The sequence below is a fragment of the Staurois parvus genome, unplaced genomic scaffold, assembly GCF_062004578.1.
Source record: "Staurois parvus isolate SC_StPar_1 unplaced genomic scaffold, SC_StPar_1.0 ptg000444l, whole genome shotgun sequence".
Taxonomy (NCBI): Eukaryota; Metazoa; Chordata; class Amphibia; order Anura; family Ranidae; genus Staurois; species Staurois parvus.
The window spans coordinates 2,655,130-2,679,666 of record NW_028318240.1 but is presented as its reverse complement, the minus strand read 5'-3'; the positions used below and the strand labels follow the sequence as shown (position 1 = coordinate 2,679,666).

Genomic DNA, 24,537 nt, shown 5'->3' with positions numbered 1-24,537 from the left:
TACTACCAACCCTAACCATTACTACCAACCCTACCAATTACTACCAACCCTACCAATTACTACCAACCCTAACAATTACTGACAACCCTACTAATTACTACCAACCCTACTAATTACTACCAACCCTAACAATTACTACCAACCCTACCAATTACTACCAACCCTAAAAATTACTGCCAACCCTATTAATTACTACCAACCCTACCAATTACTACCAACCCTAACAATTGCTACCAACCCTACCAATTACTACCAACCCATTCAATTACTACCAACCCTAATAACTACTACCAACCCTACCAATTACTACCAACCCTACCAATTACTACCAACCTTAATAAATACTACCAACCCTAACAATTACTACCAACCCTAACAATTACTACCAACCCTACCAATTACTACCAACCCTACCAGTTACTACCAATCCTACCAATTACTACCAACCCTAATAAATACTACCAATCCTACCAATTACTACCAACCCAATAAATACTACCAACCCTAACAATTACTACCAACCCTAACAATTACTACCATCCCTACCAATTACTACCAACCCTAACAATTACTACCAACCCTAATAATTACTACAAACCCTACCAATTACTACCAAACCTAACAATTACTACCAACCCTAATAATTACTACCAACCCTACCAATTACTACCAACCCTAATAATTACTACCAACCCTAACAATTACTACCAACCCTACTAATTACTACCAACCCTAACAATTACTATCAACCCTCCCAATTACTACCAACCCTACCAATTACTACCAACCCTAACAATTACTGCCAACCCTACTAATTACTACCAACCCTACTAATTACTACCAACCCTAACAATTAGTACCAACCCTACCAATTACTACCAACCCTAAAAATTACTGCCAACCCTACTAATTACTACCAACCCTACCAATTACTACCAACCCTAACAATTGCTACCAACCCTACCAATTACTACCAACCCTATCAATTACTACCAACCCTAATAACTACTACCAACCCTACCAATTACTACCAACCCTAATAAATACTACCAATCCTACCAATTACTACCAACCCTAATAAATACTACCAACCCTAACAATTACTACCAACCCTAACAATTACTACCATCCCTACCAATTACTACCAACCCTAACAATTACTACCAACCCTAATAATTACTACAAACCCTACCAATTACTACCAAACCTAACAATTACTACCAACCCTAATAATTACTAACAACCCTAATAATTACTACCAACCCTAACAATTACTACCAACCCTACTAATTACTACCAACCCTAACAATTACTATCAACCCTCCCAATTACTACCAACCCTACCAATTACTACCAACCCTAACAATTACTGCCAACCCTACTAATTACTACCAACCCTACTAATTACTACCAACCCTAACAATTAGTACCAACCCTACCAATTACTACCAACCCTAAAAATTACTGCCAACCCTACTAATTACTACCAACCCTACCAATTACTACCAACCCTAACAATTGCTACCAACCCTACCAATTACTACCAACCCTATCAATTACTACCAACCCTAATAACTACTACCAACCCTACCAATTACTACCAAGCCTAACAATTACTACCAACCCTAAAAATTACTACCAACCCTACCAATTACTACCAACCCTACCAATTACTACCAACCCTAACAATTACTACCAACCCTAACAATTACTATCAACCCTGCCAATTACTACCAACCCTAACAATTACTACCAACCCTACTAATTACTACCAACCCTACTAATTACTACCAACCCTACCAATTACTACCAACTCTACCAATTACTACCAACCCTATCAATTACTACCAACCCTACCAATTACTGCCAACCCTACTAATTACTACCAGCCCTACAATTACTACCAACCCTACCAATTACTACCAACCCTAACAATTACTACCAACCCTACCAATTACTGCCAACCCTAACAATTACTATCAACCCTACCAATTACTACCAACCCTACTAATTACTACCAACCCTACCAATTACTACCAACCCTAACAATTACTCCCAACCCTACTAATTACTACCAACCCTACCAATTACTACCAACCCTACCAATTACTACTAACCCTACTAATTACTACCAACCCTAAAAATTACTATCAACCCTACCAATTACTACCAACCCTACCAAATACTACCAACCCTACTAATTACTGCCAACCCTACCAATTACTACCAACCCTATCAATTACTGCCAACCCTACTAATTACTACCAACCCTACTAATTACTACCAACCCTAACAATTAGTACCAACCCTACCAATTACTACCAACCCTAAAAATTACTGCCAACCCTACTAATTACTACCAACCCTACCAATTACTACCAACCCTAACAATTGCTACCAACCCTACCAATTACTACCAACCCTATCAATTACTACCAACCCTAATAACTACTACCAACCCTACCAATTACTACCAACCCTAATAAATACTACCAATCCTACCAATTACTACCAACCCTAATAAATACTACCAACCCTAACAATTACTACCAACCCTAACAATTACTACCATCCCTACCAATTACTACCAACCCTAACAATTACTACCAACCCTAATAATTACTACAAACCCTACCAATTACTACCAAACCTAACAATTACTACCAACCCTAATAATTACTAACAACCCTACCAATTACTACCAACCCTAATAATTACTACCAACCCTAACAATTACTACCAACCCTACTAATTACTACCAACCCTAACAATTACTATCAACCCTCCCAATTACTACCAACCCTACCAATTACTACCAACCCTAACAATTACTGCCAACCCTACTAATTACTACCAACCCTACTAATTACTACCAACCCTAACAATTAGTACCAACCCTACCAATTACTACCAACCCTAAAAATTACTGCCAACCCTACTAATTACTACCAACCCTACCAATTACTACCAACCCTAACAATTGCTACCAACCCTACCAATTACTACCAACCCTATCAATTACTACCAACCCTAATAACTACTACCAACCCTACCAATTACTACCAAGCCTAACAATTACTACCAACCCTAAAAATTACTACCAACCCTACCAATTACTACCAACCCTACCAATTACTATCAACCCTAACAATTACTACCAACCCTAACAATTACTATCAACCCTGCCAATTACTACCAACCCTAACAATTACTACCAACCCTACTAATTACTACCAACCCTACTAATTACTACCAACCCTACCAATTACTACCAACTCTACCAATTACTACCAACCCTATCAATTACTACCAACCCTACCAATTACTGCCAACCCTACTAATTACTACCAGCCCTACCAATTACTACCAACCCTACCAATTACTACCAACCCTAACAATTACTACCAACCCTACCAATTACTGCCAACCCTAACAATTACTATCAACCCTACCAATTACTACCAACCCTACTAATTACTACCAACCCTACCAATTACTACCAACCCTAACAATTACTCCCAACCCTACTAATTACTACCAACCCTACCAATTACTACCAACCCTACCAATTACTACTAACCCTACTAATTACTACCAACCCTAAAAATTACTATCAACCCTACCAATTACTACCAACCCTACCAAATACTACCAACCCTACTAATTACTGCCAACCCTACCAATTACTACCAACCCTAACAATTACTACCAACCCTACCAATTACTGCCAACCCTACTAATTACTACCAACCCTACTAATTACTACCAACCCTACCAATTACTACCAACCCTACTAATTACTACCAACCCTAAAAATTACTGCCAACCCTAACAATTACTACCTACCCTACCAATTACTACCAACCCTAACAATTACTGCCAACCATAACTTTATCTCTAACCCTAACATTTAACCCTAACCCTAACCTGCAACCTTGGTCACATAAAGGTTATTGCACTACTTTGAGGCTACTTAAGTGACAGAGAGTGTAAAGTTGCACTATATGAACAGAACTGTTATACTTTTTTATTAGCAAACAAAATGCAAAATGTAGCAAAATTGCAACACTTTCATTTTTGGTGTGGGTTCATTGAAGTCTTTTACACACAAAACGCATCTGTTGCAGGAATAAAAGTCCCTGACCCTTTCCAAAAAAAATGCACTGGCTCAAAATACACAGATGTGAACTAGATACATAAGAAATCATGTTAAATGGACTGTAGTGTGTTTCTGCAAACTGGAAAACACACTGAAATTTGCAACCTAGGGTAAATGACAACCCAGAACAGGCAATGCATTTCAGGGCTTAAGTATAATGGGTATAAGGACTCAAACCTGGAACAAATCACCAAGAATTTTTGTGCTATGTTTTATGTGCACCAATAAAGGCTTTTGGACCATTAAACTGTTTATTTGGATCTCTAGTTGGAGTTTTTACACAAGAACCTTCAAATCTTGGCCCCTTGTTTGAGAGGCACCCCGTTTTTGTTGAGGGCTGCCTCATCAGAGCCACTGATCTTATGATAATTTTAATCTAGCACCTCCTTTATACTTTTTCCAGATCGTGCAAAATTATGAAAATGCAGAAAACATTAACAGTAAGACATCAATCATACAAGCGGCTATAGGGTGTGTAACGGAACCGACCCCAGACTGCGCTTGGGTATTTCCGTTAGACTACCGCTTCTCCGTCCGAACACCGACAACAGACACCACATCTGACCATACAAGACTAGACAACACCAATCTTGAAGTAATCCAGAAGGTAGTCTAGTTTATTTAAACACAGATACACGATATATACACTCAAGGAACAGTCACCCCTCCCTGCATAATTACACAAGGCGGAGCAATCTACATTCAGTAACAAAAGACACACAGGTATTCAAACTTCACACCAGCAGACTGTCCCATCAGGAAGGAGGGCTGCTGGAGACCCCCCCCCCCACTAAGCTAATACACATAAACACATACATCCCATAATAGTTTGCTCCCAAGCAAGACAAACAATAGAACAGTGGGATGTAGCCACACAACACCAAACAATCCACAACCCCCACCCCACCTATCTCCTAGACATGTCTACACAATATTAGGACAGATCACCCTGTACCCCTAACAGGCACAGGGTGACTTACACATAAGAGGGATATGGGGAGCTGAGACAGGGGTCTCCCCACCTCTCCAAAGTGAGCTGTGTACCATCGGCCCTCCACCCAAAGTGACTCCCATTACAGGGTGGTAAAACTCCAATGTCCTCACCCTATAGTCTAGATTGAGCGTAGTCTATTATGTTTATTTTTATGAATATTTTACCAATATATGGATTGGTTGTTTTACTTAAAAAATAAACTGGTTCCAAGTTACAACTACTGTATATGTGAGTCTATGATTCCCTATATATTTCAATTCTATTTTTATTTTAGTTTTTTTATATAGTATTTAATGGGTGTTATCCATCATGCGGGGTCCTCAGATGTCTATGATGACACAAGAAGCGGGCAGCCAAAAACATAAAGGATGGATGCAAATGTGGAAAATGAAAAAGTTACAGGAATCTGGGGTAAAAGATCTGAACTCTGGCCTGACAAGTGGATTATCCACCATGACAATGCTCCTGCACATGATATGTTATGTGTTTGTGAGTTCCTGGCCCAGAAATCCATTCCAAAACATGATCTTATTCCCCTGATTTGCACCCTGTGCCTTTTGGCTGTTTTTAAAATGAAAAAATGCCTTAAAAGGACACAGATAATGATGACATTCCGGACATCCAGTACACCCCAACAAAGATATTGTGCAGCATTCCAGAAAATAAATTACAGAAATCTTTCCAGAAGTGGCACAGTTGTCTAGAAAAGTGTGAAGAAGACTACTTTGAAGGTGACAGACGCTAGTGTATAGGTAAGCAAATTTTTTTTACAGTCCAATTAAATTGTCGCACCTTGTATAGGTTATGCAATACACTCAGGGGCGGACTGACCATTTGGAAATTCGGGCACCGCCCGAGGGCCCGGGGTCAGTAGGGGTCCCCATGAGATGCCCCTGGTACCTTTTTCATAGGATTTTTTGAGTTTGGGCAAGGACACAGGGGCCCCATGATACCTTATTGCCCGGGGGCCCCATGAGTTGTCAGTCCGCCCCTGAATACACTACACTTTAGGAATTAGCTAATCCTTCACTACTTTTAAATATATCCAGTGATATCATTTTACATTGTTTTGTCTTTTAGCCCTGGTGAAGGAAGTAGGGGGATGTGAGCCCCACATGTGTTGGCTATATCTACAGATTTTTTTTATCAGGATCAGTATGTAGTACTGGAGTTATCATAAGTTTGTGGCGCTCTCTCCTTTTAAGCCTCATATCATACCAAAAATACCGCTTTTGAAACGATCGTACTATAATCTGGTCATGGGTACAATTTTCGTTTAATCAGAACAGTTTTTGTCTGAAAATACAACACACGATTTTTCTTTCTGTTGTACAAAAAATTTTGTATTTTTAGTAACCTCTTCACTTTCGATATGAGACTAGCAGGGAAAAAAAACGGACATTATTCGTCCGATATCCTCATCGCATACAAACATTTTGTAAGTTTAGTAACCTCTTCACTTTCGATATGAGACTAGCATGCAAAAAAAAAAGTATGATCATTCGTCCGATATTCTCATCGCATACAAAAATTTTTGTATGTTTAGTAACCTCTTCACTTTCGATATGAGACTACCAGGAAAAAAAACGGACATTATTCGTCTGATATTCTCATCGCGTACAAAAATTTCCGTATGTTTAGTATCCTCTTCACTTTCGATATGAGACCAGCATGCAAAAAAAAAAAAGTATGATCGTTCGTCCAATATTCTCATCGTGTACGGGGCTTTCTACGAATGACAAAATGGCATTGTATGTTCATAGAAAATTTGGAGAAGATTAAAGGACAGGAAAGTAAATGCATAAAAAGGATGGGAGGGCTGATGGATAATATTTTAATAATGTACAATAATATATCTAACTTCAGTATAAAGATATGGCAAATTAATTTCTTATTCCAAGGGGAAATCATTTGTGTATGGTGGAAAAGATTTTATTCTACTTATAGGAAAGGGTTCTGCAGTAGAATATGTTCTAGTAAGCTTCAAAACGGCCTACAATAAAAAAGTAGCCATTGACGTATTAAATTAATGTTAAAAGTTGTTAGATGATTTTTGAATTGTATCCACAATTATAATTAAAAAAGGAGAATATTTGATCCAGGGGATCGATATAACTTGTCTTTGCTGAGCCCAGAAAGATATTTTCTACTACTTAAGTATTAGTATATTACTTGTATGTAGTAAGTATATTTTCTACTACCTTGGAGTAGAGGGTTTGTTTAGCCTTCTTCTGAACCAAAACTGCTAAATTAGTTATATAATCAACAATGTAGTCATGTAATAAATGGGTGGAGGTTTAAAGGAAAGTTTTTTTCTCAATTAATTTTTTAAACTAAAATATTTCATGAATGTCTATTGTTCTGGGTAAGTGGCAGGTGGGGTCTTCAGCTCAATAGGGATAACTTGCCATTAGGTCCATGTTCCCTTAGTGTACAATGTATACAGGCCCCACTGGGTATTGTAGTCCTAGTTCCCATAATATTCAGCAATTACAAGTCATGCAGGAAGTTTTAGTCCATGTTCCCATAATATACAGATCCTGGAATTCTTAAAGAGTGTTGTAGGAGTGTCATCAGTAATGCACCAAATGGCGAAACCTCCGACAGAATCATGTACAGGTCTGTAAGATGTAAATAAATCTGCTGCGATTTTGACATAATGGAAACAAGTGTCTCTCCCTCCAAATGACAGAGTTTTGCAGGTAAATATAATATTTTAAGAATTTTGGGAGAGCAATGTAAACATCACATATCAACCCCAGCACTCTACATTACTTACAACTGACCTCTGAGCTCTGTGTTACCTACTACTGACCTCAGCACTCTGCAGTGCTTCATACTGACCCCTGCATTCTGCATTATGTACAAATAACCCCCTGTACTGCAAATTACTATGCTACTGACCACTGCACTCTACATTGCTTATTACTGATCCCTGCACTTTGCATTGCTTATTACTGACCCTTGCACTCTACATTGTTTATTACTGACCCTTATACTCTACATTGCTTATTACTGATCTCTGCTCTCTACATTGCTTATTACTGACCCTTGCACTCTACATTGCTTATTACTGATCCCTGCTCTCTACATTGTTTATTACTGACCCTTGCACTCTACATTGCTTATTACTGACCCCTGCACTCTGCATTGCTTATTACTGACCCTTGCATTCTGCATTGCTTATTACTGACCCTTGCACTCTACATTGCTTATTACTGATCTCTGCACTCTGTATTGCTCATTACTGACCCTTGCACTCTTCATTGCTTATTACTGATCCCTGCACTCTGCATTGTTTATTACTGATCCCTGCACTCTACATTGTTTATTACTGACCCTTGCACTCTGAATTGCTTATTACTGATCCCTGCTCTCTGCATTGCTTATTACTGATCTGTCAGGGCAGGAGCTGAGGAACGGACAGGCAGGCCTAACAATGTAACGCACTGGCTGACGACAACCACCACCCACAGACCGAAGTCCCTCAGGGCGCGGAGTCTAAGTCCCAGGCTGCCCTTCACCAGGGCCCCTGATGGTGGGGATGGACTTGACGCAGCCAGGAACCAGGTCGCGGCCCCCGAGACACCTCAGCTGCGGTAATGGCCACCGCCAATGGCGTGTAGCTGGTGGAAGAGACAAAAGAGTAGTCAGACAAGCCGGGGTCAACAACAACAGGACAGAACAGTACAGGACAGCAGACGAGAATCACAGGTCACGAGCCGGGTTCAGCAACAGAGGGTCAGATCAAAGGAGAATACAAAGAATAGTCAAGACAAGCCGAATCAGATACCAGGAGAGTCACGAGAGTCAGAACAGAGTAACAGCAACACAAAGACACAAGACACAAGTGCAAAGAGCATGTGCGGGCCACAGGCTTATATGTCATCAGCCACACCCCTCTGGAGGATGGACCACAGAAACCTGAAGGCATAAAAGGGCTCCCATCATGCACAGCAGAATCCAAGATGGACACCAGCACATGAAGTAACATAACCACAGGGAAAAGGTAGGACCTTGACAGTACCTCCCCCTCAAGGACCCCTCCCCCTCCGCGGCTCAACAAAAGGTTTCTGAGGAAAGCGGGTATGAAAAGCGCGGAGGAGGGCAGGAGCATGGACATCCGCGGAAGGAACCCAGGAACGCTCCTCGGGACCATAACCGCGCCAATGAACCAGGAACTGTAATTGACCGCGCACCAATCGAGAGTCCAGGATCCGGCTCACCTCATACTCCTCATGACCGTCAACCCGGACAGGACGAGGCCGAGGAAGAGAGGTAGTGAAGCGATTGCAGATCAGAGGTTTCAACAGGGAAACATGAAAGATATTGGAGATCCGCATCCCAGACGGAAGGGCAAGTGCATAGGCCACCGGATTCACTATGCGGAGAATGCGGAAAGGACCGACAAAACGGGGAGCCAGTTTGGGTGTGGGCACCCGAAGATTGAGGTTGCGAGTAGACAACCACACCCGATCGCCGACCTGGTATGAAGGAGCGGGCAACCGTCTGCGATCAGCCTGGAACTTCTGGCGCTGAGCTGAGTCCCTCAAGGCCCTCTGGATCTGCCCCCAAGAAGAACGCAGGGCAGCAAGATGGTTCTCCACAGCCGGAATGTCCTGTGGTGAGAACCTCTCAGGTAATACCGCGGGTTGAAACCCATAGTTGGCCATGAAGGGAGACATCCCGGTGGAGGAGTTGACCGCCGAGTTCCTGGCAAACTCTGCCCACGGCAGGAGATCGGCCCAATCATCCTGATGGTCTGAAATATAACACCGAAGGAATTGTTCTAAGGCCTGATTGGAACGCTCCGCAGCCCCATTGGACTGCGGGTGGTAGGCTGATGAAAAGGAGAGACTAATACCCAACTGGGAGCAGAAGGCACGCCAGAATCTGGACACGAACTGACTCCCGCGGTCTGAGACAATCACCTTAGGTAACCCATGCAGGCGAAAAATCTCCCTGGAAAAGACCGTGGCCAGTTCCTGCGCTGTGGGTAATTTCCTGAGTGGAATGCAATGGCACATCTTGGAAAACCGATCGACGATCATGAGGATGACCGTATGACCCCGAGACACCGGGAGGTCTACAATAAAGTCCATCCCTAGGTGTGACCAAGGACGCTCCCCATTGGGAATGGGTTGCAGAAGACCCAAAGGGAGATGCCGTGGAGACTTATTCTGGGCACAGATCGAACATGCCGCTACATAAGAGGCAATGTCGGCACGGAGGGTTGGCCACCAGAATAAGCGAGAGACGACCCAACACAGCTGGTTCTTCCCTGGATGCCCGGCAGTTTTGGCGTTATGGTAGGTACGCAGCAGGTGGGTGCGCAATCCCTCGGGTACGAAACATCTACCCTCCGGCCTCCCGGGAGGAGCATCAGTTTGAGCCGCCAAAATCTGCTCCCCAAGGGGAGAGGTCAGACTGGTGCGAATGGCAGCCAGGATCTGATCTGGAGGTATAAGTGAGATTGGCTCAGAGTCCTCCCTGGACAACTCAGAGTATTGCCGTGATAACGCATCAGCCCTGACATTCTTGGAACCAGGCAAATATGAAACCACATAGTTGAAGCGTGACAAGAACAGAGCCCATCTGGCCTGGCGGGGTGTCAATCTCTTGGCCTCCGAAAGATAAGTCAGGTTCTTGTGATCGGTAAGAATGAGGACCGGAACCGCGGAACCCTCGAGCAGGTGCCTCCATTCCTTGAGAGCCAGAATGATGACCAACAACTCCCGATCTCCAATCTGGTAGTTGCACTCAGCCGAGGAAAGCTTCCTGGAGTAGAACCCGCAGGGAAGTAGGGGTCCATCGGGTGACCGACGCTGAGACAGGAGAGCCCCTACTCCCGTCTCGGAAGCATCAACTTTGAGGACGAAGGGCAACCCAGGATTGGGATGCGAAAGAATCGGAGCCGAAGCAAAGGCAGCTTTCAGAGCCTCGAAAGCTCTGATGGCCTCGGATGGCCACTCGTGAGGGTTACTCCCCTTCTTGGTTAGGTCAGAGAGAGGCTTTGCCAATGTGGAGAAGTTCCTGATGAACTTCCGATAGTAGTTGGCAAAACCCAGAAAGCGCTGAATGGGCCGAAGACCATTGGGACGAGGCCACTGCAGAACTGCCGCAACCTTCTGAGGGTCCATGGAAAATCCCTCCGCGGAAATTATGTAGCCCAAAAAGGCAACCTGGGATCGATGGAACTCGCACTTCTCGAGTTTACAAAAGAGTCCGTTCTCACGCAATCGTTGCAGCACCTGCTTAACATCCTGGACATGGGACTCCATGGAGGTAGAGTAAACCAAGATGTCATCCAGGTAAACCACTACGCATTGCTGCAACAAATCACGAAGGACATCGTTTATGAATTCCTGAAAGACCGCGGGCGCGTTACACAATCCGAAGGGCATCACCAGGTATTCGTAGTGCCCAGTTCTGGTGTTAAACGCGGTCTTCCACTCATCCCCCTGTCTGATCCGTACGAGGTTGTACGCCGCCCTAAGGTCGAGTTTGGTAAAGACCGTTGCTCCCTTAAGGCGGTCGAATAACTCAGAAATCAAAGGAATTGGATATGCATTTTTAATGGTAATCCGATTGAGACCCCTATAATCGATGCAGGGCCTCAATTCCCCACCTTTCTTCTTTACGAAAAAAAACCCCGCTCCTGCTGGGGAAGTAGACTTACGAATGTGCCCCCGGGAAAGCGCATCCACCACGTACTCCTCCATGGCCTTATTCTCCGCAACCGAGAGAGGGTACACCCTGCCACGTGGAGGAGTGGCCCCGGGTTGCAGGGATATGGCGCAGTCGTAAGGACGATGCGGTGGTAAGGTACCAGCGCGTACCTTATCGAACACGTCCCGGTATTCCCCATAGTCGGTGGGCAACGCAGAGTCCGAGGAGGCACACAATACCTTAACCGGCCCCCGGATGCACCCGGCCCCACACTGTGGAGACCATGAGAGAATCTCGGCTGTTTGCCAATTGAAGGTTGGATTGTGCCTCTGGAGCCAGGGATACCCCAAAACCACCGAATAGTGTGGGGAAGAAATCACCTGAAAACAGGCCAACTCCCTGTGAACAGCCCCAATGGCTACCTCTATTGGCAGGGTCTCGTGGGTAACCTGCGGCGGCTGCAGGGGCCTGCCATCTATTGCTTCGAGAACCAATGGGGCAGCACGAGCCTGCAGGGGAATGGAGTGCTGCGCAGCAAACGAGCTGTCCAAGAACAACCCACCGGCCCCAGAGTCTACCAACGCCTGGGCCGTCACCGAGCCCCCTGTCCAAGAAAGGACCACGGTGATCAGTGGCTTATCCTTGCGGAACGCCGGGGACGAGGAAACTCCACCCAAGATCTGTCCCCGACATGATCTCAGGTGCGAGCGTTTCCCGGACGGACCGGACAAGACTGCCGAAAGTGCCCACCGAGGCCACAGTACAGGCAGCGACCCTCCCGACGCCGAGCGGCCCGCTCCCCCTCGGAAAGGCGAGCAAACCCCAGCTGCATGGGTTCCCCACCAGACAAGCTATCCCCAGGAGGCGTGGGAGGAGAGGGAGGAACGGGTGGGACAGAAAACGCAGGTGCCAGTCGATTGGAAGGCCTCCGCAGGCGTTCCTTGAGTGAAGGCCTCTCCCTGAGCCTGGTGTCAATCAGGATCAGGAAAGAGATGAGCTCCTCCAACACCACAGGCAGTTCCTTAGCTGCAATCTCGTCCTTCAATGAGTCAGAAAGACCATGGGAAAACGCAGCCACCAGAGCCTCATTGTTCCAACCGACCTCTGCCGCCAGGGTACGAAACTCTATAGCGTACTCGGCCACGGTCCGTGAACCCTGATGCATGGTCATGAGCAGCTTGGCCGCCGAGGCGGAACGAGCCGGTACGTCGAATACCCTACGGAAGGCATCGACAAAACCAGAAAAATCTTGAATCACCGGGTCGTTCCTCTCCCATAAGGGATTTGCCCAGGCCAAGGCCTTGTCTGAGAGTAGTGAGATGAGGAACCCCACCTTTGACCTCTCAGACGGAAAGGCGTGGGGTATTAATTCAAAATAAATACCCACCTGGTTGAGGAACCCACGACACTGACTCGGCTCACCCCCAAAGCGCTGTGGAAGAGGGGCTGAACCGGTCATACCTCTGGACACCGCGGGTGCCGCATCAGCCGCGGCGGTAGGCACAGCAAGCGGAACAGCAGCGGAAGCGACCACCGGAGCGACCACCGGCCTAATAACACCAGGAGTAAGGTGCGCGGTGCGTGCAAGCAGAGTTTGCAACGCCTGAGCGAACTGATCCAACAGGTGATCCTGTTGATCGAGTCTGGCGACTAGCATTGGGAGCGAAGGCGTGCCTGCACCGTCAGGGTTCATGGCACTTGTGTAATGTCAGGGCAGGAGCTGAGGAACGGACAGGCAGGCCTAACAATGTAACGCACTGGCTGACGACAACCACCACCCACAGACCGAAGTCCCTCAGGGCGCGGAGTCTAAGTCCCAGGCTGCCCTTCACCAGGGCCCCTGATGGTGGGGATGGACTTGACGCAGCCAGGAACCAGGTCGCGGCCCCCGAGACACCTCAGCTGCGGTAATGGCCACCGCCAATGGCGTGTAGCTGGTGGAAGAGACAAAAGAGTAGTCAGACAAGCCGGGGTCAACAACAACAGGACAGAACAGTACAGGACAGCAGACGAGAATCACAGGTCACGAGCCGGGTTCAGCAACAGAGGGTCAGATCAAAGGAGAATACAAAGAATAGTCAAGACAAGCCGAATCAGATACCAGGAGAGTCACGAGAGTCAGAACAGAGTAACAGCAACACAAAGACACAAGACACAAGTGCAAAGAGCATGTGCGGGCCACAGGCTTATATGTCATCAGCCACACCCCTCTGGAGGATGGACCACAGAAACCTGAAGGCATAAAAGGGCTCCCATCATGCACAGCAGAATCCAAGATGGACACCAGCACATGAAGTAACATAACCACAGGGAAAAGGTAGGACCTTGACATGATCCCTGCACTCTGCATTACATACTACTGCCCCCTGTATTGCACCCTATTAGCCCTTAACTTCAAGGTCCCATTGTAGGTTTTCTCTAAAAAGAAGGTATCTTTAATCATGGGTAGCCAAGATAGCTTAAATGCAGCCTGCACATATCCTGACAAAAATGAAAAATAATAAGCTCAGTTCACATGTTAAAATCCAATTTGGCTAAAATAACTGTCACTTTTTCTAAAATAAAGATCCTTACCCTGGTGTTTTAACTTTGTATATTGAATCTATTGTCTGGTAAACTTAATTCCACCATTTCACGGAGTAAACAGTTTTTAATAGTTGTTATGTACAGGTAGCTAGAGTTGGTTTAAACCAGACATCAGCCAGTTTTGATATTTATTGTTGGATAAGGCAAGCAGCTTGTTGACAGCAAAGAAACATACATCATAAAAGTAAAACTAGTCCAGCTAATCCAGCTCTAACTAGTCAAAAACTGGACAAAAGCTCACTATACATACCACAATTTGGCCATATAATCTTGCAATCTTGGTATAATGGACTTCAGATTTATCCAAGCTATACACTATGAAGATGTACCTCAACTCTTCAATCGGTTTGTGTCCAATTAGACAGGCTCTTCTACTTTATATGCAGTATACAAAAATGATGGCACCCCTGCATTTCTGTCATTTAATGCACCATTTCGCCCAAAAAATTGTTGCAATTGCAAATGTTTAGGCATTGTCATGTTTGTTTGTTTTTTTTTGTATTGGTATGACACAAAAAGGTGGAGAAACAAAAAGCCTAATCTGAGACATTCCACACACAATTCCAAAAATGGAATGGACAAAATTATTAGCACCCTCAATTTAATACTTGGTAGCACACCCCTTGGGAAAAACAATTGATATTGATGGCTTCCTGTAACCATCAGTGAGTTGCTCACACCTCTCTGCTGGAATTTTGGACCTCTCTTCTTTCACCAACTGCTGCAGGGATTGGAAGGGTTCCCTTTCCCAACTGCTGTTTTGAGATCTTTCCACAGGTGCTCTATGGGTTTGAGATCTGGACTCATTGCTGGCCAGTTCAGTACTCTCCAGCGCTTTGTCTGAAACCATTTCTGGGTGCTTTTTGACATGTTCTTTGGGTCATTGTCCTGCTGTAAGACCCATGACCTCTGACACATAGAGGATCTCTAGAGATGGACTTTTAACCTTGAGATTGTTCATGCTTTTCCATAATTTTTGTTCTCAAATCCCCAGACAATTCTTTGCTGCTGTTTCTCATTTCTATACTCTATGTGGCACACAGAGACGCACAACAGAAAGATTGAGTCACTTTTTCACCATGTGCTGATGTGATTTCTATATTATCAGCCCCTGTTAATTGATACAGGTGAGTTTAATTACAAAATTACAGGAGCATCACAAACTTGGAATGCAATTATTTCTTACAATTTTGAGAAGGTACAATAATTTTGTCCAGTCCTTTTTTGGGGTTTTGCGTGGAATGTGTCAGATTTGGCTTTTTTGTGTCATACCAATACAGACAAAAGAAATAAACATGAGAATGCCTAAATATTTGTAATTGCAACAATTTTCTGGGTGAAGTGTTCCTTTAATTTTTTTGAGCAGTGGTGGGTCAGTGATGGTCTGGGGAGGCATATCCATGGAGGGACGCACAGAACTCTGCAAGCTAGACAATGGCACCCTGACTGTCATTAGGTATAGGGATGAAATCCTTCCATCCATTGTCAGACCCTACGCTGGTGCAGTGGGTCCTGGGTTCCTCTTTGTGCATGACAATGCCCGACCTCATGTGGCGAGAGTATGCAGGCAGTTCCTGAAGGATGAAGGAACTGATACCATTGAATGGCCCCCACCCTCGCCTGACCTAAATCCAATAGAACACCTCTGGGATATCAGGTTTCAGTCCATCCACCACCGCCAGGTTGCACCTCAGACTGTCCAGGGACTCAGTGATGCCCTGGTCCAGATCTGGGAGGAAATACCCCAGGACACCATCCATCGTCTCATTAGGAGCCTCCCCCCAATGTTGTTAGTCATGAATACAAGCACGTGGGGGCCATACAATCTACTGAGGACCATTCTGAGTTGCTGCAATGAAATTTCAGCAAAATAGACGAGCATGCTGCATATTTTTTTTACTTTGATTTTTGGGGTGTCTTTGAATTCAGTCCTCTGTAGGTTGATCATTTTCATTTCAATCAAACAATGGGGCATCCTTACGTTCCTAACACATTACCCAGTCCATATCAGTATAGATATCCAACACGATATTTTTCCACATTGAGATCTGATGTGTTTTCATAGAGTTCCTTTAATTTTTTTGACCAGTATATATATATATATATATATATATATATACACACAAATAAATACCAATAGAATATTATAAATATATTAAATTCATAAAGTCTGCATACAATTGAATTCCAGAAATGTAATATAAAGGGATGAAGACTGAGTCCACAATGAAGAAAAAAGTGTATACATAAACCAGAAAAAAAAGCCTAAGTGATTCCCAAAATGGCTGGATGGAAGATGATCTCTGATGGACAACAATCCTCCGGCTCAAGGGGTGAATGGGTGGTAAATGTACTCTCACTACCACCGTCAATACAGACTGCTCACATTGTCAGTGACATCGATCTGCCACAGACCAAGCCAGCCAGTGATTAAATTAGTAAGTAACATAAGAAGAAAAAGATCTCTCATGGTGCAGTAATTATAAAAAAGGTTTTATTAAAACTTGGCAACTACTCACAATTGTGGAATATAAAGCAGAATAACAGATAAACCTTGCTCACCACAATGATGTATCTCTTCCCCACGCGTTTCGTCTTATGGGATGTCGTCTCTGGGGCAATGGAGTGATCTACGGCAGTCAGGTCCAAATTAACACATCTCTCTCACAATGCAGTGGGGAGGGATGGGGCAATGTCATGCATTGTGGAGAAATGCGGACATGCTGCTTTTTTTCCTTTGGTGACATTTCAATAAAGTTAAAAAAAAAGTAAAGAGTGAATTGCTTTGTAAAATGCATGGCATCCATCACTCACCACCGCGGCTACATAGCGGATGCCAGCTACACTCTAAAATGGACCATTTTTGCATGCAGCTAGTGTGAACATAGCCTTGCAAACAAATTCAACAGCTACAGTTTATAATGTTCAAACAGCAGCTCAGTAACAATACATTATATAAAAAATCTGAAGTGATTATACCATTACATCCTCCAATATACATTATGGATTAAATTTATTATAAAAATAGAAAAAAACACATTGCAAACACACACTATGTACAAAAACACAGGACCTGGGGTGCAGAAAAATAGCAGCAGGTGCTCTGAACTCAGGGGCGGACTGACAACTCATGGGGCCCGCGGGCAATAGGAGATCATGGGGCCCCTGTGTCCTTGCCCAAACTCAAAAATGCCTATGAAAAAGGTACCAGGGGCATCTCATGGGACACCCTACTGACCCCGGGTCCTTGGGCAGAGCCCGAGTTTCCAAATGGTCAGTCCACCCCTGTCTGGACTGATGAATGAAAATGTGAAATATTTGACTGTATCAGGAGGCAATTTGTCTGTAAAGGGTTGGAGAACGGTACAATGAGTGTCTACAAGCAACATTGAAGCATGGTGGAGGTTCCTTGCAAGTTTGGGGCTGCATTCCTGCAAATGGAGTTGGAGATTTGGTGTTCTCACTGCTGAGAAATACAGGCAGATACTTATCCATTGAGCCATACCATCAGGGAGGTGTGTGATTGGCCCCAAATTCCTTCTGCAGCAGGACAACAACCCCAAACACACAGCAAATGTCATTAAGAACTATCTTCAGTGTACAGAAGAACAAGGAGTACTGGAAGTGATGGTTTTGCCCCTATAGAGCCCTGATCTCAACATCATGGAGTCTGTCTGGGATGACATGAAGTGACGGAAGGATATGAGGCAGCCTACATCCACAGAAGATCTGTGCTTAGTTCTCCATGATGTTTGGAACAACCTACTTGCAGAGCTCCTTCAAAAACTGTGTGCAAGTCTATCTAGAACAGCAATGGGCAAACTACGGCCCGCGGGCCGTATACGGCCCGGAGGACCTTTTAATCCGGCCCGCGGAGCGTGGCAAACATTGCCTGTCAGGATGTGTGTAGGCGGGGCAGCGTGAGGAGTGGGGCAGCGTGAGGCGGGGCAGCAGGGGAGCTAGGCTCCTCTCACAGTCCGCCCTGAAGACCGGAACGGCGCGGGAACACGGTGAGAGGAACGCGCGGAGCAAAGGTAAGTGAATTGACACAATATGGGGAATGAATTACTATAGGGGGATGAATTACTATATGGGGGATGAATTACTATGGGGGATGAATTACTATGGGGGATGAATTACTATATGGGGGATAAATTACTATGGGGGATGAATTACTATATGGGGGATGAATTACTATGGGGGATGAATTACTATGGGGGATGAATTATTATATGGGGGATGAATTACTATGGGGGGGATGAATTACTATAGGGGGGATGAATTACTATATGGGGGATGAATTACTATGAGGGATGAATTACTATATGGGGGATGAATTACTATATGGGGGATGAATTACTATGGGGGTTGAATTACTATGGGGGATGAATTACTATGGGGGATGAATTACTATATGGGGGATGAATTACTATGGGGGATGAATTACTATGGGGGATGAATTACTATATGGGGGATGAATTACTATGGGGGATGAGTTACTATGGGGGATGAATTACTATGGGGGATGAATTACTATATGGGGGATGAATTACTATATGGGGGATGAATTACTATGGGGGATGAATTACTATATGGGGGATTAATTACTATGCTTACTATGGGGGAATATTACTATACTTACTATGGATGACACATACACATCATTCATCTACTCTTGGTCCAGCCCCCGGGTCCAGTATATGAACCCATTGCGGCCCTAAAGTCAAAACGTTTGCCCACCCCTGATCTAGAAGAATTGGTGCTGAATTGAAGGCCAAGGGTGGTCACACCGAATATGGATTTGAATTGGATTTCTCTTCTGTTCATTTACTTTCCATTTGTTAATTGATCAATATAAACTATTAACACTTCTATTTCTGAAAGCATTCATTTACAGCATTTTTTACACCTGCCTAAGACTTTTTTTCACAGTACTACATACAGTATATTTAATATAAAGTGCATAAAACAGAAACATTATCTTTAGTGAAAGTCTCCTATGTACATATAATCATGATCTTCACTCCACACACTCAACTTTCTCCCAGATCAGTGCTGTTGTGTAACAAACTGGAAACACATCAATTATTTGTATTACCTTCCCATCACAGAAAGGTGAGAAAGTTCAGTCGATAATCTATTTGGTTCTCGACATTTCCTTCTCTATAATTTACCAAGGTATCAATGTTTCACCACTTCTCATCTTCTCACAAAGATCTCATACAGCAATTCCAGATAAATTATGAAAAATAAACTTTAGATACGGTAAATCCATTTAGTAAACTGACATTAAAAATATATAAATTTACGCCCATGTGTAAAAAAGCAGTTTGAACAAATCTTTATGACTCAGCCTAACTGAATCTGATCAAACACATCAGTATGAGCCAAAACCACTGAATCTATTTGTTTAAGTGTTTTTTTCATATGTGAGTGGAAAATCTTTTTTTACTATTGTCTTTATGTCATTTTATTAAACAGATTCATGATATATGAAGCTTATTTTGCACAATATTTGAAATTCTTTGTCATATTTACAAGATTTTTTTTACAAAAATTTAAAATTTGTAAAATTATTTAAGTTTACAATTATTTAGAATTATTTAAATGTAAAATTATTTACAATATTTGCACCCAGCATCTTACACATTAAAGTATTATTTAAGTTTACAACTATTTAGAATTATTTAAATGTAAAATGATTTACAATATTTGCACCCAGCATCTTACACACTAGATATTAAAACCTAATTTTTATTAAGATCTTATTAAAATCATTTTTTATTATATTGTCCATGTTTTGTCACTTGTTACAAACAACTATGTGCAAACTGTTGATGGGAATTCTGCATCAGTATGAGCCAAAATCACTGGATCTATTTGTTCAAGCATTTTTTCATATGTGAGTGGAAAAGCTTCTTTTCTTACTGTTTTTATGTCATTTTATTAAACAGATTTATGATATCTGAAGTTTATTTTGCACAATTTTTTTAAATTCTTGTCACATATTACAAGATTTGTTTACAAAATTTAAAATTTATAAAATTATTTAAGTTTACAATTATTTAGAATTATTTAAATGGAAAATTATTTACAATATTTGCACCCAGCATCTTACACATTAGAGTATTATTTAGGTTTACAATTATTTAGAATTATTTAAATGTAAAATTATTTACAATATTTGCACCCAGCATCTTACACATTAAAGTATTATTGAAGTTTACAATTATTTAGAATTATTTAAATGTAAAATGATTTACAATATTTGCACCCAGCATCTTACACACTAGATTATTACTTAAGTTTACAAATATTTAGAATTATTTAAATGTAAAATTATTTGCAAAATTTGCACCCAGCATCTTACACACTAGATATTAAAACCTAACTTTTATTAAGATCTTATTAAAATACTTTTTTATTATATTGTCCATGTTTTGTCACTTGTTACAACCAACTATGTGCAAACTGTTTATGGGAATTCTGCATCAGTATGAGACAAAACCACTTGATCTATTTGTTCAAGCGTTTTTTCATATGTGAGTGGAAAAGCTTTTTTTATTACTGTTTTTATGTCATTTTATTAAACAGATTTATGATATCTGAAGTTTATTTTGCACAATTTTTTTAAATTCTTTATCACATATTACACGATTTGTTTACAAATTTTGCTTGAGGTGATTGTAGCCGTATTAGTGCATTTGCGACAGAAACAATTGAGTACTGTCCGTGATACTTTTTTTATTTGCACTAACATACAATTTTGAGGACAAGCTTTCGGGGTATGTCCCCTTCTTCAAGGTCTAAGCAGTACTATTACAAATCACAAAGTTTAAGCAGAATGTTAAAAGGGATTGAGAAAAAAAAAAAAAAAAGGCTACAGATAAGATACATCAAAAGCGAGGGGGGGGGGGGATACTACACTCACACAGAGGGGGTCAAGCTGGTTGTGAGAACACAGAGGGGTTCTCACAACCAGGCCACAATATGGAAGACCTCAATATTTTAGTTCTGAAAGGAAAAATTTAAAATTTATAAAATTATTTAAGTTTACAGTTATTTAGAAGTATTTAAATGCAAAATTATTTACAATATTTGCACCCAGCATCTTACACACTAGATATTAAAACCTAACTTTTATTAAAATCATTTTTTATTATATTGTTCATGTTTTATCCCTTGTTACAACCAACTATGTGCAAACTGTTGATGGGAATTCTGCATCACTGCTTTCCTAGTTCTGAAACCCAGTCGTACAGTATGCCGCTCCTATTTACAGTAGATCTAGATATCAGATGCTCTCAATTCTCTAAATTACATAAAGAATATAAATCTGGATAATCTCTCTTAGTATAATATCCTATCTAGGATTGCTCCTATTGGTTGCTCTAATTCTTTGTTCTGCTGTAATTGACTGCCAGTAAAATCAAACAGTTAACTGCTTTCCTTGCACCAAATCGACTGCCACTAAATTCAGACCATTTACTGTTTTCTGTGTATTTCAAGCCAACATGGTACAGCTTTCACCATAAAGAGACCAATAAAGTGCCTTACACAGCCTTACTTACCTTGTTACTCTTCCTCTGGAGTAAAGTGCTCTTTGTGAAGTGTCTGCACTTTTTTTGGCTGCTATGTCTGTACAATGCACTGGCTAAAAAAAATGTTTACTATTGCTGAAGGAGGATGTTTACCTAACTATTGTCCATGAGACAGAGACCCACTACAGGGTCCCCTAGTTGTCAAACTGTCTCTACTCCTTTAGTAAATCAACCTCTTCAGTTGGGAAATTGAAGACATTATACTAAGTGACAGCCTTCATGGAATCAAGAAAGAAAAGGAAAAAGAAAAGAAAAAGAAAAAGAAAGGAAAGAGGAGAAAGGAAAGGAAAAATAAAAGAAAAAGAAAAGGAAAAAGAAAAGAAAAAGAAAATAAAAAGAAAAGAAAGGATAGCCTTTAACATCAGAATCAGAATCTTAAGACAAAAGTTAATATATTATATATATAAGCGGAACCTAATTTAAAAAAATGCTTAGGTGCTGTGCTGGTATTATGTTTTTGACATATTCATGTACATTTCATGTGTTGCTTTAGAAATAATTTCATTACATTTTAAATTGAAAAATACAATTAAAATAGATTTTAATTTTATTTAATAAATACGACAATATTACACTATGGAGTCTGTTTCGTTTGTGTCTCTGAGTGGATCCTAGAGGTGTTGCCAGAGCGGTGGAGTGCAGGAAGAGGTCTGGCTAAAGCTCCGGTCATTTCAGTCTTATTGGCAAAGGGATCTGCAGGAGATCGTCTGAATACTATTATAACGCTGGTTGGCCCTTGTGGTCATTGCAAGGAGGTGAGGGGGCACTCAGACCATTTTGGGATTTTTTGACACGTATGACACATTCACGTGTATGAAGATTTTTTCACCTATGTGCACAAAGTGGATTGATTCATCACTCCTTAGTCACAGATTAAGTGCGGGTCACCTTGGCACCAGTAATTGATATATGTTATATTATCATTTAATGAGGGTGTTTTATTCACCTTTGATGTTGTGATTACTTTATTGCATGTATTTTCTGAGTTTATTTGGTGCTAGCTGTATGTAGTATCAGCGCTGCACCATTTACATATTCTATACTAAGTGACAGCCTTCATGGAATCAAGAAAGAAAAGGAAAAAGAAAAGAAAAAGAAAAAGAAAGGAAAGAGGAGAAAGGAAAGGAAAAAGAAAAGAAAAAGAAAAGGAAAAAGAAAAGGAAAAAGAAAAGAAAAAGAAAAGAAAAAGAAAAGAAAAAGAAAAGAAAAAGAAAAGAAAGGATAGCCTTTAACATCAGAATCTTAAGACAAAAGTTAATATATTATATATATAAGCGGAACCTAATTTAAAAAAATGCTTAGGTGCTGTGCTGGTATTATGTTTTTGACATATTCATGTACATTTCATGTGTTGCTTTAGAAATAATTTCATTACATTTTAAATTGAAAAATACAATTAAAAATAGATTTTAAAAATCGTTCATTTGGAAAAAAAGTGATTACTTACAAGGTAAGAAGCAGAAAAGGCCAAACAGCACAAGGACTTTATCCCACCGAGCTTCCATATTTGGAGACTTTTGATTGTTTTTTTCCTCTTTCCTATTAATTATATCCGTGTCAAGTCCTCTCTTGTTCTTTATCATTCATAAAATGCTAAGGAGATAACTCCTGAGTGACATATATTTATAGAAGGTGTGACGCTGACAGCAGGGGCAATTAAGGTGACACAGGTAACAGCCCTAACAGTGACACAGGTATGAATGGTAGACAGAGGGGACATTTTTTTATTATATACGAAGGTTTCAAGAGCCTCGTTTCTACCATCAGGTTCATGCACACACCCATTAATACATATACACATGCACGTCCACCAAGGATTTCTGATCTTGAACTTTTGCCATACCTATGTTACTGACCCAGCTTCACTCTTACTTGCCCTTGGAAATAGAAATTGTAAAAACTCATAAACTCAACATATATTCATTGACATACAAGCAGAACTTATAAAAACAATGTTATAAAGAAAAATGTGCTAAAAATAGAAAGAGAGAACATGTATGTTTATTGTGTATGACGGTCTTGTGTATTGTTAGATGCCCATAATATTCCAGTGGAGACAAATCTATAGCATCTTAAAAAGTAATGTTCTTGTAAATGGAACCTGAAAACTCGTGAAATCAACATCAATTCACACCGATGAAAGAAAAAAAAGAAAAATGCATAAAAATGTGTTATAAATAAGAATGTGTTTAACTGTCAACAAACTACTTTGTCAATTGCTAAAAATAGTTTCAGGGCATACAGTATGTGAATAGATTAAAATAAATACATTATTATTATTATTATTATTATTATTATTATACAGGATTTATATAGCGCCAACAGTTTGTTCAGCACTTTACAATATAATGGGAGACAATACAGCAATAATACAGTGCAATGCAAGAGGGATAGGAGGGCCCTGATCCTGGGAGCTTACAATCTAGGAGGGAGGGACTAGTGGTACAAAAGGTAATAACTGTGGGGGATGGACTGGTTGGAAGAGTAGAAGATTCCAGTATTAGCTGAGGGCAGGATAGGCTTCCCTG

The 24,537-nt window shown here is 41.6% G+C and overlaps 1 protein-coding gene across 1 annotated transcript in view; it reads right to left on the bottom strand.

Annotated features, from left to right (window-relative positions):
- The window catches only part of LOC149453953 (uncharacterized), a 63,747-nt gene extending 40,143 nt beyond the window's left edge, over positions 1-23,604 (bottom strand). Inside the window, exon 1 of the mRNA XM_089687990.1 lies at positions 23,457-23,604. Within this exon, the coding sequence (XP_089544116.1) occupies positions 23,457-23,592 (136 nt within the window). The 5' untranslated portion in view covers positions 23,593-23,604. The remainder of the gene's footprint in view (positions 1-23,456) is intronic.
- Between the last annotated feature and the right edge of the window lie 933 nt (positions 23,605-24,537).